Below are 13,442 nucleotides of genomic sequence, written 5' to 3' on the forward strand. Positions count from 1 at the left end.
AACTCCCACTGAATTTCAACAAGAGTTAGCAAACAACCTTCCCTTGGGCGCCAGTGAAAATCCTTAGCTTCCCATCTAGCCTGGGCTGCAGTTTCACTTGCAGGAAACAAGTTTTTTGTTTGTTTTTCTGAGGTCTTTTAAGGTATTGTTTCCTGAAACAATGGAAGATGATCCAAGTGCAGAGAGAGCACAGCAGTTCTGTTACTAAAATATAAAAATGTCAAACTTTAGTATGAAAGGACTGCAAAAAAACAAACAGAAAACCCACCTTCTCAAGATTGTTATGATTATGGAATATACTAAGACTTTCCAAATCCAAACAATAAACAAAACAGGTAATGTTTTACATGTGCCAAAATACAATTTTATTGCTTCTTAGATAACACTGCATTTAGGTATTACTTTGACATGGAAGTACTGGAAAAGCAAAAACAGTTTATATCTTATGACATCTGTCCTACTGTATGTTAGTGGAAGAGGTAGGGACTTTTAGGAGACATTGCTGGCAATGTCATAAGTGCACACCAAAAGCTTAATAATTATGCTAGCAAGAACATGTAATCTCTGCCAGAGTGTGTAATCTAGAATTATCTTCAATTGAAATTAAAATATTTAACCACAGTTCTTATGTGACCTTAGTGTTCAGAACAGATTCTAGTAATAGCGATAGCAACTATATACATTGGACTTATTTCTATTTATTTTAATGAGGTGAAGAAGAAACAGTTGGTGCCATATGCCCAGCTGCTGTTTGTAGATGACCAGCCAGTGCTGCAGGACCTGTCATTGATCCAGTGCTTGAGGAACTACTGGCTTTAAATGCTTGGTTCCTGATTTCACATCATCTCTCTACGCTAGTCTGTATTAGTGTTATTGCACCTTCATAGTATCAAAAAGAAGTAATGGTTTTATCATGCATATTTTAAAACCAGTACATTTAAAAACAACCAAACTTATCTGAGTTAGGTATATAAAAATATATATGTAACAGCTCACATTATACAGTAAAAAAGAAAGCACCTGTGTGGAAAGCTTACTCCCTTCTTTGGAAGGAAAGCTGTCTCCATGTAGTTGCTTCAGTATCACGTACTTATACGTACATACATACAAAACTAGAACTGTAGCCACATGAATCTGTCCCCTGATGTGGCACAGAAGACAGAAGGCCCAGAGGGGTGATATGTCTCATTCTTTCTCCATCACAGAACTGCTGCCATTCACACTGTGTGAACAAGAGTATGGCTTGGGTAAAGTGCGAAAAGCGTGAGATAAATTATGCTCCATGTGGCATAATTCCTCCCAGGAAACAGCATAACTAGCAGCCCACAAACAATTGTATGTTGTTCTGTTGTCAGAAGGAACAGTTGTCACTATGAACTCTACAACCCTTGCCGAGGAATGCCAGCATGGGTGCTAGGCCACGTGTGCTGCCTCTGCGCTGCGATGGGGGTTAGAGGGAAGGGCCAGTTGTATAAGTTGCCCTTGTAAAGGTATGGCCCACAGGGCTGCTGGTTACCTCCGGCCCAAACTAGGAGAGAAAAATGGAGTGTGGAGAAAAAGGCTGGGGAACTTGTTAAATCTTTTCTCTGTATAGAAGAGTGAAACTATAATTCTAAATTGTTAAATTGTTATATGCTATTAAAAAAGATAGCTAAACAACCTCATCTATTTCAAAAACTAGGTTTCTTTCTAATCCTAGCTGCATTTCACTATGGTAAAAATGGGTATTTGAAGAAAATGTATTATTAAAGGTCCTTGGAGTTGTTTTAAGTGTCTTTCCCAGGTTAGGCTCCAATATACTACATTTTTTCCAAAAATAGAACTACAGTAATTAGATATTGTATTTAACCATGTGAAGAGACTAAAATGCTATTTCTATGCAGTTTCTGAGGTAATAAGCTGGCATGTTAGAAATATATTAATGCAAGTCATTCAGTCGTGAGTGCGTCCCTTGCCCATCTTCCCCTAAAAGAGGGGATGGACCCGGTGACTTCAGTAAAGTGGAGAAAAGGTCTGTGGCATGTTGCTTGGCACACTATCATAGCTCATCATGGTTTCTTGTGAGGTCTTCCCCATAATTAGTAGCTTGACTTCCAACAAACATATTCCAGTTGTCTAGAACTTCCTCTTTTGTCAGCTTTTGATCCTGGTGGGAGGAAAATAAAATCTCTGTAAGAACTTTTTCAAAGCTAAGTAAAGGACACACCAGCACAGACATACAAGAGCTCTACAAAGCGGCAGACTAAAGATTCAGGAATCATTTTAGCTGTCATGGTGAGTGAGATTTTGATCCAAGTGGAAGTCGTAAGTCCCACTGGCTTCAGTTGGGTCAAACTGCTTATTGAAATGTTAGAGGAAGTGGATGTATTGAGCCAGTCTTTAAGGCAAAGATGTATGCTTCAGTATAGAAACCTGGGCTTTTTCCTACCTCCTAGGTAACATATCTTTTTTTCCTCTTGTAGTTTAAATTAATGTACAAAACCTATGACCACTCTTAAAGAGAAAAAATATTTCTACTGTGTTAAAACTTAAAGATTTAAGAAGATTTTATGTAACCTAATGAAAGCCAACTTCTAGAGTTAAATTGTGTTTTACTCATTTGTGATTCTTACCCTACCAACTGAAATTTGCATTAATACATTAAGGCACTAGCACGTCTAGCCTCTAAAACTCCATTTAAAGTGTACTAATAAGAAAAATTATTAGTAATCACTTCTTGCTAATTGATATTATGTTTAAGTGGTTCTTCTTGTTTGTTTTTTTAATGTTACTTTTTTTTTTTCTTAATACACTAGAACTCTAAGTACCTTATCTACATCCGATTCATAGACTAAATGCCTGGCTTCGGCTAGTGCGTGATCGTAGTCTTGTGGGAGAATCCAGTGCTGAATCTCTTCCTTGTCCATCTTTCCGTCCTTGTTGAGGTCACGAAAATCTGAAAACTGCTCACGCTCTGTAATCACCCAGTCAGGCTCTGGTCCACCCTCTTCATTTGCAAACATATCAGCTGGAAAGGAAATAAAGGTCTCACTCAAGTCATACTTAATTTGAAAATTATGCATAAACTAAAGACATTTGCACGGTGTTCCTCAGAGGAAGACTAAACCTTTAACTCTTCGCACAGCATTTCTTTGTACAGAATATGAACTGTGGGGTGTAGAGTAGCTGTGTATATCTTCTTTCAGGCCTACTTCTTCTCTGCTGGTGACTGTCTGTTCTTACGTTACCCTAGTATATTAGCCTCATAAACAGTGCACTTTTATGAAAGGTGAACCTGTCCAAAGGCCTTCAGCCACTTTAATTTGAGTAAAAAAAAATCTTTAAGGATCTATTGTTAAATTGCAATCATGAGCATTAGGGCTGAGCTCCATCACATGAGGAGAAAGGGATGTAGCAATTTTATCTTGTCCCTGCCAGCAAATGTCTCCGTGGATAAAATCAGACTTCAGCCAGCAGAGTGGCTGAGAGAATAAAAGGCACAGGGAAAACTCAGGAAAACAAAAATTGCTAAATAGAAGTGAATGCTTTTATCCTGCTTTCAGAGAGGTCTGTTTAAGAGAAATCCATCTTAGAAAAGGAGTCCTTTTTAACCATACAGTTCTGCAGCAAACTCCACTAGAAGGTATTATTCTACAAAGAAAAACCCGGAAAGTATGTCCTGCATCAGTGGTATGCTCTGTCTATGAGAAACTATACGCAGTGCACTTGCCATAGCTTGGTACGTTGGGAGGGAGTACCATTTGTGACATAGGATGCATAGATTATGTCCGTGAGCTGCTCTGTACATTGTACATTAGTCCCGTGTTATATTTAAGAAGCATCAGTAGGAAAACACTACCGTGGCAGCTGCTACCTGTATAAACAGGGTTGGGAGAGTAGCAGTGATTATTAAGAACAAGTATTGATTTGTATCTGTCCTTTACGTCACAGGCCTTCCAAATTACTAGTAGTAAAAGTCCTTCAAGAATTATAAGTGTGTTCACTTTATCCTTCTGGTCAGTGTGGCTAATCAACTGTTTTCTGCTCATCAGGGCTGCTTATTCCTCAAGCCTTCCATTTTTCTATTGGTATTAAAGCTTGTTTTATAGATGGTACTCCTATGCCTTGTGGGTCTGGCTTTCAAGAATACGCTAAGGAAAAGTGCACCCCACATGGGTGGTCTCAGGGTCACAGGCTTGCAGGTATCCATAGGAAGTGAAAACATAGATCTCAAATCTAAGAATAGCCTCCCCTTGCCCTGCAGTGGGAGGATGTGTACTACGCTGAAGATCCCTGTTGGTAGAACTGTCCACAGTGTCCCTGAAATACACTGTACACTGGCACAGTGAGAATTTAGTTCTCTATGCTTAACATGACAAGGGATATTCTGCTTAGCTGCTTTTATAAAATCTAAACCAAATTTTGTAGAAGTCAAAATGGGAGGGAGAAGTGGGGAGGGAGTAATCATTCTACAACCTTCAGCAGATTTCCCCATCAAATACCTGATCCAGAGACTGCAGTTTCTGGACTTTTTGATTGCTCCTTATAAACTACCAAAGAAGAGATTTAGCTTTCTGTTTTTAACCCCAATTTGATCAAAAAGAAAAGAATTATATCTGAAAATGGGAAGTAGGAATATTTTAAGCAGTTTTCCTCTACTCATAAAGAAACTTCAGACAACACATTCACTTTCTTTTTTGCATTTTTAAAGTGCAAATTATATTGTTTATTTGAAGCATCTGACACGTCCTGTCAATTTGATTTTTATCATCCTTGCCAATGTGGGGTGATCGTGACGAGAACATTCTATGTTCCTATCTATAGAAGACAAGAAAAAACAGCATTCACATGGTAACAAATGTTGACAATTACCTTATAATTATATGTAGGTAATGTCACTGAATGAACTGAAATTACTGTGGAAATTATGCTGCTCTGTTATTTCAGTCATAAATGAATAGCACTCACATTCTGAGGCTAAATATAATTTACAAGGAAAAGAAACCCCCTGCCATTAATTAACATGTGTATATTGTTCCTGATTATATGAGAAGTGATCTTTATAGCACCACTAGAAACAGAAAGATTCATCTGAGTTTGCTCTAATGCTTTCCTGGTGATACTTTCTTGATTAAAAACCCATCAAAGTGAGTGCAGTGGGAGATGTTAGCTTTTGGTATCAGCATAATAATTCAAAAGGGTGAAACGTATTATGTGCAGCTGATCTCTAGTCTTGTTTCCATTTAGTTTTCGTATGTTTAAGTGCAAGACAGTAGCTGGCTGCCTAGAGTGACTGAAAGTTGTGTAACTGTGACAGATGCCCTGTTGATGTTTCCCGTGCTGATCTCTTTCTGACATTTAAGTAATGCACAGCTACTTTTCATGCACTTGACAACTTTTTTGAGAATCTTAAATCTTGCTCCTGTTTTTATACAGTTAATTTTTAATGCACCATCTTATATTTCTATAAAAAACATAAGGCATCACTGCAAAAATCTTTAGAAAAACATGGGGTTTTACTTACTAATTAATCTAGGAAAATAACTAGTAGAAAATAGGCAACTTTGAAACACAGAATTGTTCACCTTTGGTTTGTTAATACTGCTGCAGACTTGAGAGAGGATGGACATATGGAGATTTTATAAGAAACAAACTTTAAGACTTACCAATATACTCATCCTGATCCACAAAACCATCCTCATTCTTGTCAATGTCTTCTAAGGTTTCCTGGAAAACAGTTTTGCATTGAAGTAATCAAGAGAGAACTGACAATTCTGGCTATTCCCCTCTTCAGTCATTTCACATTTGAGGCCTGACCTGACCTTGTACACAGGCAAATCTACTCTCACAGACTCTGATGCAATTGTTGCTTGAACAAAAAATATACAAGACTCATGCTGAAAAAACTCCCTGCACATAAATGAAAACTGGACATCATGCTTAAGTTTGAAGTTAGGGGCAGATAGAAGCTGGCATCACACACTTTGCAGCCTCATGTCAGCATACCTTTCCTTTTATTTTTATTTTGGTGCAAGTCCATACCAAGACTGTTTCCACTTAGGAGTAGTCTAAGTGTGTTTAACAAGTCTTCCTTGTACTGAGAACTCTAAATCAAGTACTTTCAAGAAAAGTATCCCTTTTTGTTCCCAAGCTGGCTATTAAGTATGTGTCTGAGTGCCTCTTTCTCAACCCTGCCTGGAAATGTTAGAGAAGCTTTTCAAAGCTCACCTGAAAAGTAAAAGTAAAAATAATGTTACTGGTTTTGCTCTGCTTACTAAGACAACGATGTTTTTCATATGCTCAAACTCCTCTGGGTGAAGGAAAGCTGTGAATTCTTCACGAGTGGCAGCTAGGTCTCCATCCAGATCTGCAGTTTTGAATCGTCTTTCATCTCTGGGCAGCATTTTTTTAAAACTGTGCCGATCAGTTGCATCTTGGAATTCTTCTGGATTTTCTGCAAATTAATCAAGACAATCTCAAAATTTTGTTCCTTTTTAAGTGTACTAATGTGATAAAGCCCCTTAATTTGCTGACATGTACTCTGTTAGAGTCTAGAAATACAAAGGCTTATTGCCAGAATAGCTGCTGTGTTGAACAGGAACTTCTTTTCCTATGAAGCTGGAAATTAATTCAAGGGTCAAACACTTTGGGTCATTTTTAAAGGTGACTTAGTAGTAAAGGTAAATGGCTAAGTAGGTTCGCTGTTGGAATCCAGGGTTTTGCAGTATCGTATATTATTCTTTATAGATTTATTTAATCTGCTTTTATAAGCACTGCTTAGGCAGTATTTGGAGTACATTTCACTCACAGAAGTTTTATACTTCTTAGGAATCAGTATGACCTACACAACTCTCCAGTTTCAAAAAGCAAGCAAACCAAGGAAAAGTGGTTTCAGAAGCTGGCAGACTGACTGAAATTACTGAACTGCTACGCCTTTGCTACACAGAGCCTATCAATTATTTTCACTTTAAAACAAAGACATTTTTTCAGGGTGTTAGAGACATACAATGAACGGTATTTGATATAATTTTTAGAATAGGAAAACTAAACTGAATTCAAAGATATTAATTGTGCAGTTGTTATGAGTATTTTCTCATGTTGGGAGATAAACATTTGAAAAAGACTAGGCTGGGAATCACAGATGTGAATTTTAAGTGTTTATTAACACACGATCACAATATAGTAGCTGTCCTCCAGCTCTTGGAGATTACAAAGAGCAAAGACAGAGGGCTGAGAAAGGCTCCCAGAGATACTGCTACAAGGATGTGAGACAAAATATTACCTTTAAAAATGCAGTAAGCCCCATCTGAATCTAGGGTAGAACTTCTACTTAATACTGCTACTGGAATCTTGCTCCAAAAACTGCCTGTATGGTAGCTAGACACTGTCTTCTCATTGCCAGTAGAAATGTACTCATGGTCAGTTACTACCAATTAGTGGTCTGTCAGCATTGCCCCTTAGCTTAAGTAATCTCTTCTCTTCCTTTCCCTTCGTTAACTTAGAAAAACTAAAGGGAATGCAAGTTGGAGGAAAAAAATAAATCAGGTATAGTTTTAATAGATGTTTCTTTTGTCTCATTTCTAAGGATTTTCATTATAGCTGATCCCAACCTGAGGCATGTTACTCCACATAAACTATTTTATTCAATAATTTTGCTATAGCTTATACCCAGCCTAAAATTTTAGCATCTAAAATCTTAACAAATTGAGAGACTGAATTGAGAAACATTGGCTAATTATGCAATATATTGTTTTTGAATAAAAATACTAATTTTAATGTTAAAAAATCATCTATTTTTTAATTGGAGTAGGAGATCTTAATTAATCTTCATCAGTACATCGAACAAGCCCTCTGTAAAACCTTCTGTGTAGAGGCGACCCATGTGGAAATGGTTGAAATACAGAAATAATGCAATAAAAAAGTGCTTTTGACCTCTGAGTGTCTATAAAATTTAATGCGATTTCCAAAAGTCCTAAATGTGACACCAAACTCCTGTTGGCTATAAGGCATGAAATCATGCCTTATAACCCCAATAGTCATTGAGCATATCATCTGAAGACGTTATCTTACCTAGATAATAACCATATGTGGCTTGTTTATATTCTTCCCAGGCAATTTTATTGTCCTTGTTTAGATCATAGTCTTTCCAAACTTTAGCAACATTTTCATAGATATACCGTTTCTGTACCCGTTTAATCCAGTTTTTCAGTTCCTCTGTTGTGAGATAGCCATCTTTGTTTTCATCTATTCTATCCACAATCTTCCTGTAAAAAGAGAGCAGCATCCATAAGAGTCAAAAGAAAACCAAACTGCACGTCAGTCCAATTTTAGCAGTCTTTATCTGGCCCTGATTTTCCACAAAAATGTAACGCCCAAAATTTAGAAAGCTGTCCTTCTGGCTAAAACTTTCTTCAATTTTGCAGGTTATCTTAAGGAATATTATTCATTATTCAATATTGCTATGAATAATTCAATTGGAATTTGAACCATCAAAGTTAGTGAACAAACTATCTCAGAGGATACCTCAATTTCTAGATACTATCTACTAACTACAGGGCACCTGTTCAGTGTCCATAGGGGGTAGCTATGCTGGACTCAGAATAGGAAACTGACTTCACCTCCGGAGAAAGCCTGTGCTGATGTTTGCCAGAGGCAATCAGGGGAAAAAGCTGGGATTTTGCAGACACCTGCAGTTCCTCCTGTGGCCCTCCAGCAGACTGATGCTAGGCTGGAGTGAGTTGTGTGTGCAACTTTGTGTGCGATGTTGAGCATGTGCACCATTTACAGTCTTCCCTTCCATTGCTGTCCCTCTGCTTCTTTCCATTTCTTTTTTTTTTTTCTAGATAAAAGAAATATTGCTTGTATTGCCAGGAATGCCTGGTACTCATTAATGCGGGTCTCCAGTCATTGCTGGCAATTGGGATATAAGCAACTGCCCTACGTAAAGCTGCTAGCCTCAAGTTCTGTTGAAATCAGCAAAAGGGAAGGTACTTGGGTACTCCCAAGGAAGCTTCCACCTTTGAAAAGTTCTGCACACAGCTGCAAGTAAAACTGACCTGAAAAACTGTTTAAAAAAAAAAAAAAAAGCAACTCTCTCCTCCACCATTTAGATTCTCTGTTATAAATCTCATGAGGACACCTGTTAATTGCTAACTACCACCAGTCTGCATTTGAGCTTGTAAAACTGGCTTTTGGCCCAGATACAGTGGTATACCAAATGATAAAAAAATACCTTTATCTAAAATAAGAATGCAGCTTCAACCTTACAGCTTGTATATAAATTTGTTGGAGCATTATAATATCCCGGGTACCACCCTATGAGAAACAACGTAGTCTCTTCCTGAACTGGGGCAATCAGCCCCATGTCTCCTGTGCACATCCAGTTTGGCTTTGGGCACATCAGCAGTTTGAACCCTTGAACCACCGCTCACGAGACCACAGAAACAAACTGTCTGTTGCTGCACTGCACCCAGCAGTGTGGTGACCACCCTGTCGCCAACTCAAGATAATCAAAATGACCATTATCCATAGCCTCAGTCACCATCCCTTTGGTCTAGTTATATGTCATTTGTAAGAATGGGTAAGAGCAAGAGCTGTCTTGTCTAAATCCTGACTTGAAATTCAACAGGTGAGCTCCCTAGATCTCCAGACAGCCAAAGGAGACAGTGAAAAGTTCTGAATTTTTAACTGTTCCTTGCAATTCAACATCTTGGTTCCCCAGAGGGAAAGCTGGCACTGGCTGATGGGAACTGCTCAGCGAGTAAAGCAATGTCCTTTCTTGAGCCTTAGTCAAGCAACAGCAGCAGGTTCTACTGAATTTGCAGCACTGTCATGTGAACCTGATAGTATCAGGTTTGTAGTGTGTTTCATCTACTGCAAGTCAGAGCTTAACGGATACTGGTTTGGGGTCCAGCTTTTGAATTCATAAACATGGTATTTCTGAGTGATAGGGGAAAAAAGGGGGCTACAGCATTTGCTTTCTAAAGTAGGTAAGTATGAAATAACTGACTGGAAAACCTTTCTCTTTTGTGTAAATCTCATGGGGAATTGACTGCCAGGGTCCCTTTCACTGCATGACGGACTGTATTTGTCAATGAATTTGCTCCACCACAAATTTGACTTAACTGCTTTAGCTGATATTTCTGTCTTATTAAATGGAGTAAGTTGCAACAAGTGATTCTGCTAGCAGCTCTGGTATTTTTAACACCAAAGCAGTCAAGACTCTTTACCATAAAATGTCCTGTGCCTTATCTTTTTCATCTGTACTCTTGTTTTTATAGCTCCATTGCATCCATATGCACTCTTTTACTCTGCTTTCTGGATGAGAATGGGGACAAAGAAATAGTCTTGCCTACAGGCTCCCAAAGGTGGACTGCAAACCTCGCATTTTATACTGATAATTACCTACAAAAGGGCTTGGGATCATTCTAAGTTTTGTAGTGGACCTACTGTTTATTGTCTGAAAGGCATTAGTGCCTTCATTTTAAATAGTTAATTCTTGAATATATCAAAAATTCACGGAGCATGTTAAGACATGCAGTGCCAAGTCATACCCAGGAAGTTACATGTACGAATGTGTAATACCTGAACCCTTACGTTCTCCCTTTAACTTAGGTAGGATAACAATCAGTATTATGAGGTGAGAAACGAATAGAGTAGCTAGAGGACACATGCAACAGGTACATACAGCCTGCTGTTAGACAGATTAGATCTGCCAGCCTGTAAATGCATCTGGTGATGAAACAAAGTTGGGGTAAGGAAATCACTGCTACAAAGTGGCTAAAAGTGGAAGGCTTCCCCTCTGCACATGATGCTCAGCACAACTGTACATGGATAAACTCGGAATAAATAACAAATGTTTATACTGGTAGGATCTGTAAGCATCTTCTGTATTTGCTGAAAATGACAGGCCCAACACAAATGGCACAGAGAAGGTTCAAAGGACTGGGGTCCCACTCTTCTTCTTAGCCCATCTCCAGTCCCTTCATGCAGCCTTTGGCTGCTGCACTAGGATTATGTCGTGCTTCTCCAAAACCAACTGAGTTGTGGTACTGCACATAGGTAGGAAATCTGTGATTCTTCCCTTATCCAGTGATTCAGTGTGGGAGGACAGGGAGAACAGGGATGCCTCTGTCAAGGAATGTCCTAAGGGCAGGTGTACTCGAAGGTTATGATATAATTATGGGCTGGTATGTGCCATGATCACAAACTAAGATTTTACTGCTCAGCTGCTCCTCCACAAAGGATGTGAGTAGTTGCTTGCAGGGCTTCTTCTGTGTACTAGCTAGGTCCTTTTTGTTTACTGGAAGATGAGAGTAGCTTTGTGTTACTGCTGTCTAGCCCCGCAATTCCACAGGATGATACGCTGCCATCCTTCTTAAGGAAGGTACAGTAACAGTAGCAGACGCTTTGGTTACAGCAGTAGACGATATATTCCCATTTTCTCCCAGAAAGCATTTACAAAACATCTCTGATATTTTGCTGCACAATGCTCACCCCACAACGTGGGCTTTGGTTCTCAGAGGAAGTCTTTAAGTCGTGTCCACATAAAAGGTGTTTGACTGTGGCTGTGGCTTAATATGCTTGTGTCACCAGCCTAACATGCCTGTGTCACCTCTCTGAGGTGCACTCAGTGAGATTGCTAAAAGCTTCTTCCCTTGCTGAGTTGGTGTTTGTAAAAGCTGCTTAAGAACAATCCAGCTACTTCATCAAATCATATCCCCAACTGAAAAAGTCTGTTCTGGCACAAGAATAAACATAGACAGTTTAAAAGATGTCCTTGTTAGCGATATACTTTTATTGGAAACCAAGTCATAGATGGAGCGTACTGAGATGGTTTCTTCTGCTCCTTTTTCAAACTGTGGAAAAAATTGATTGTCATTTCTGATAACTGCTTCATCCGTTTACTTACTGAGATACAGGTAAATAGCAGTGACAGCTTCCAGAAGGACCAGCAGGGTCACTCCGAGACAACCTTACACTACAACATGAGCTTGTGATGGAACTACAGACATACAATGAGTAAGCGCCACTCCCTGTAGAAGGGGAGTAACTGAAGAGCTAGTCTTAGTGAGAACGTACAGACGCTTTAAATTACTTTCTGTTCATTTAATATTTTCTACTTATTTAAAATAAAAAGATTCTTTCAACTGTTAGACTTAGTCCTAATTAGCAATCTGACTTCTTGTAAGTGTAAACGAGGGAGAAGTGCTAACAGAAGGCAATTGTCTTCTAGGTGCAAAGAGCAGCGTGGAAGCAAGCGCGGCACTATCGCAGCGGGCAAAGTTGTCACAAGTGGAAAACCTGTAGGCTTAAACTGAAAGAGCTGCGATGAAGGGAAGAGAGACATGGCCTCAACTCGATGCCAACACCTCCGGTGCAGGCAGGCGCCCCGGAGGCGAGGAGCAGCGGCAGCAAAGCGCCCCGGCGGCGTGCAGCGGCCGGGTGCCCGGAGGAAAGCGACCAGCCAGGAAAAGTGACCATGGCCGGCCGGCCGCTCCCGTGCGGGGAGGAGGAAGAAAGCGCCGAGGTGCCAGGGCCCGGGCAGCCGGAGCGAGGGGGCGCCCACCGCCCGCAGCCGCCCTCCCGCCCCGTCCCGTCCCGCCCCGCCCCGCCCCGCGCCCTCCCCTGCCACGTTCCCGCCGCCCGGGCCTCAGTGTCTCACCCCAGCCTCTCGCGGCTCTCCTCGGGGCTGAGCTGGTCGAAGCTCCGCGCCTCCTCCTTGCCCAGGAAGGCCTCGTGGTCGTACTGGAAGCCCGGGCCGTCCTCGTGCTGCTGCTGCTGCTGCGCGGCGCCGGGCCGCGCCCGCTCCTGCCGCGCCGTCGGCTTGCCCAGGCCGCCCGGCACCGGCACCAGCAGCAGCAGCAGCAGCAGCAGCACCAGCGGCGGCGGCACCGGCAGCAGGCGCCATCCCGCCCCGCCGGCCATGCCCCGCGGGCGCCCCGCAGCCCGAGCCCCGCCGCGCAGCCCCGCGCCGCCCGAGGCCGCCCCGCTCATCGCGCCCGGCCCGGCCCCGCCTCTCCCCGGCCGCTCCCCGCGATTGGTCCCGGCCCCGGCCCCGGCCCGGCCCTGTCCCGGCTCGGCACGGCCCGGCCCGGCCCCGCCGGCGCCACGTCTGCAGGGCGGAGCACGGGGACACGAAGGGGACAGGTCGGGGCCGGGAGCTCACGGCCCTCCGTTAGGAATGAACAAAAAAAGTGTTTTGCTTTTTTTTTTTTTTTCTTTTTCCCCAGATGAGCAACAGTAAAGCTACAAGTTAAAAAAAAAAAAAAAGAAACCAAACGTGGCTATGTCATGAGTGCATGAGTGTAACACCAAGTTAATATCCCAAAAATGTACAGTAGGAAAAAAAGATTGCCAGCGTCCTCCTCGAGGATGCTAATCGTAACAGCGGCACCGGAACTGTCAGAGCAGCAAACTCAGGATCCTGGAAATTGAAGGAGAAAACCCAAGTTTTGTCATTT

General features: G+C 41.4%; 1 protein-coding gene across 1 annotated transcript; it reads right to left on the minus strand.

Annotated features, from left to right (window-relative positions):
• Positions 1 to 340: 340 nt before the first annotated feature.
• RCN1 (reticulocalbin 1) lies at positions 341 to 13,122 on the minus strand. Its single transcript, XM_080595268.1, has 6 exons — positions 12,644 to 13,122; positions 8,050 to 8,243; positions 6,255 to 6,433; positions 5,646 to 5,706; positions 2,808 to 3,007; positions 341 to 2,146 (listed from the first exon to the last, which is right to left on the minus strand). Exons 1-6 carry the CDS (start codon positions 12,973 to 12,975, stop codon positions 2,039 to 2,041), a joined length of 1,074 nt encoding a protein of 357 aa, XP_080451394.1. The 5' UTR covers positions 12,976 to 13,122; the 3' UTR covers positions 341 to 2,038.
• Positions 13,123 to 13,442: the final 320 nt, after the last annotated feature.

This window comes from Anser brachyrhynchus (genome assembly GCF_964034855.1).
Source record: "Anser brachyrhynchus genome assembly, chromosome: 5".
Classification (NCBI taxonomy): Eukaryota; Metazoa; Chordata; class Aves; order Anseriformes; family Anatidae; genus Anser; species Anser brachyrhynchus.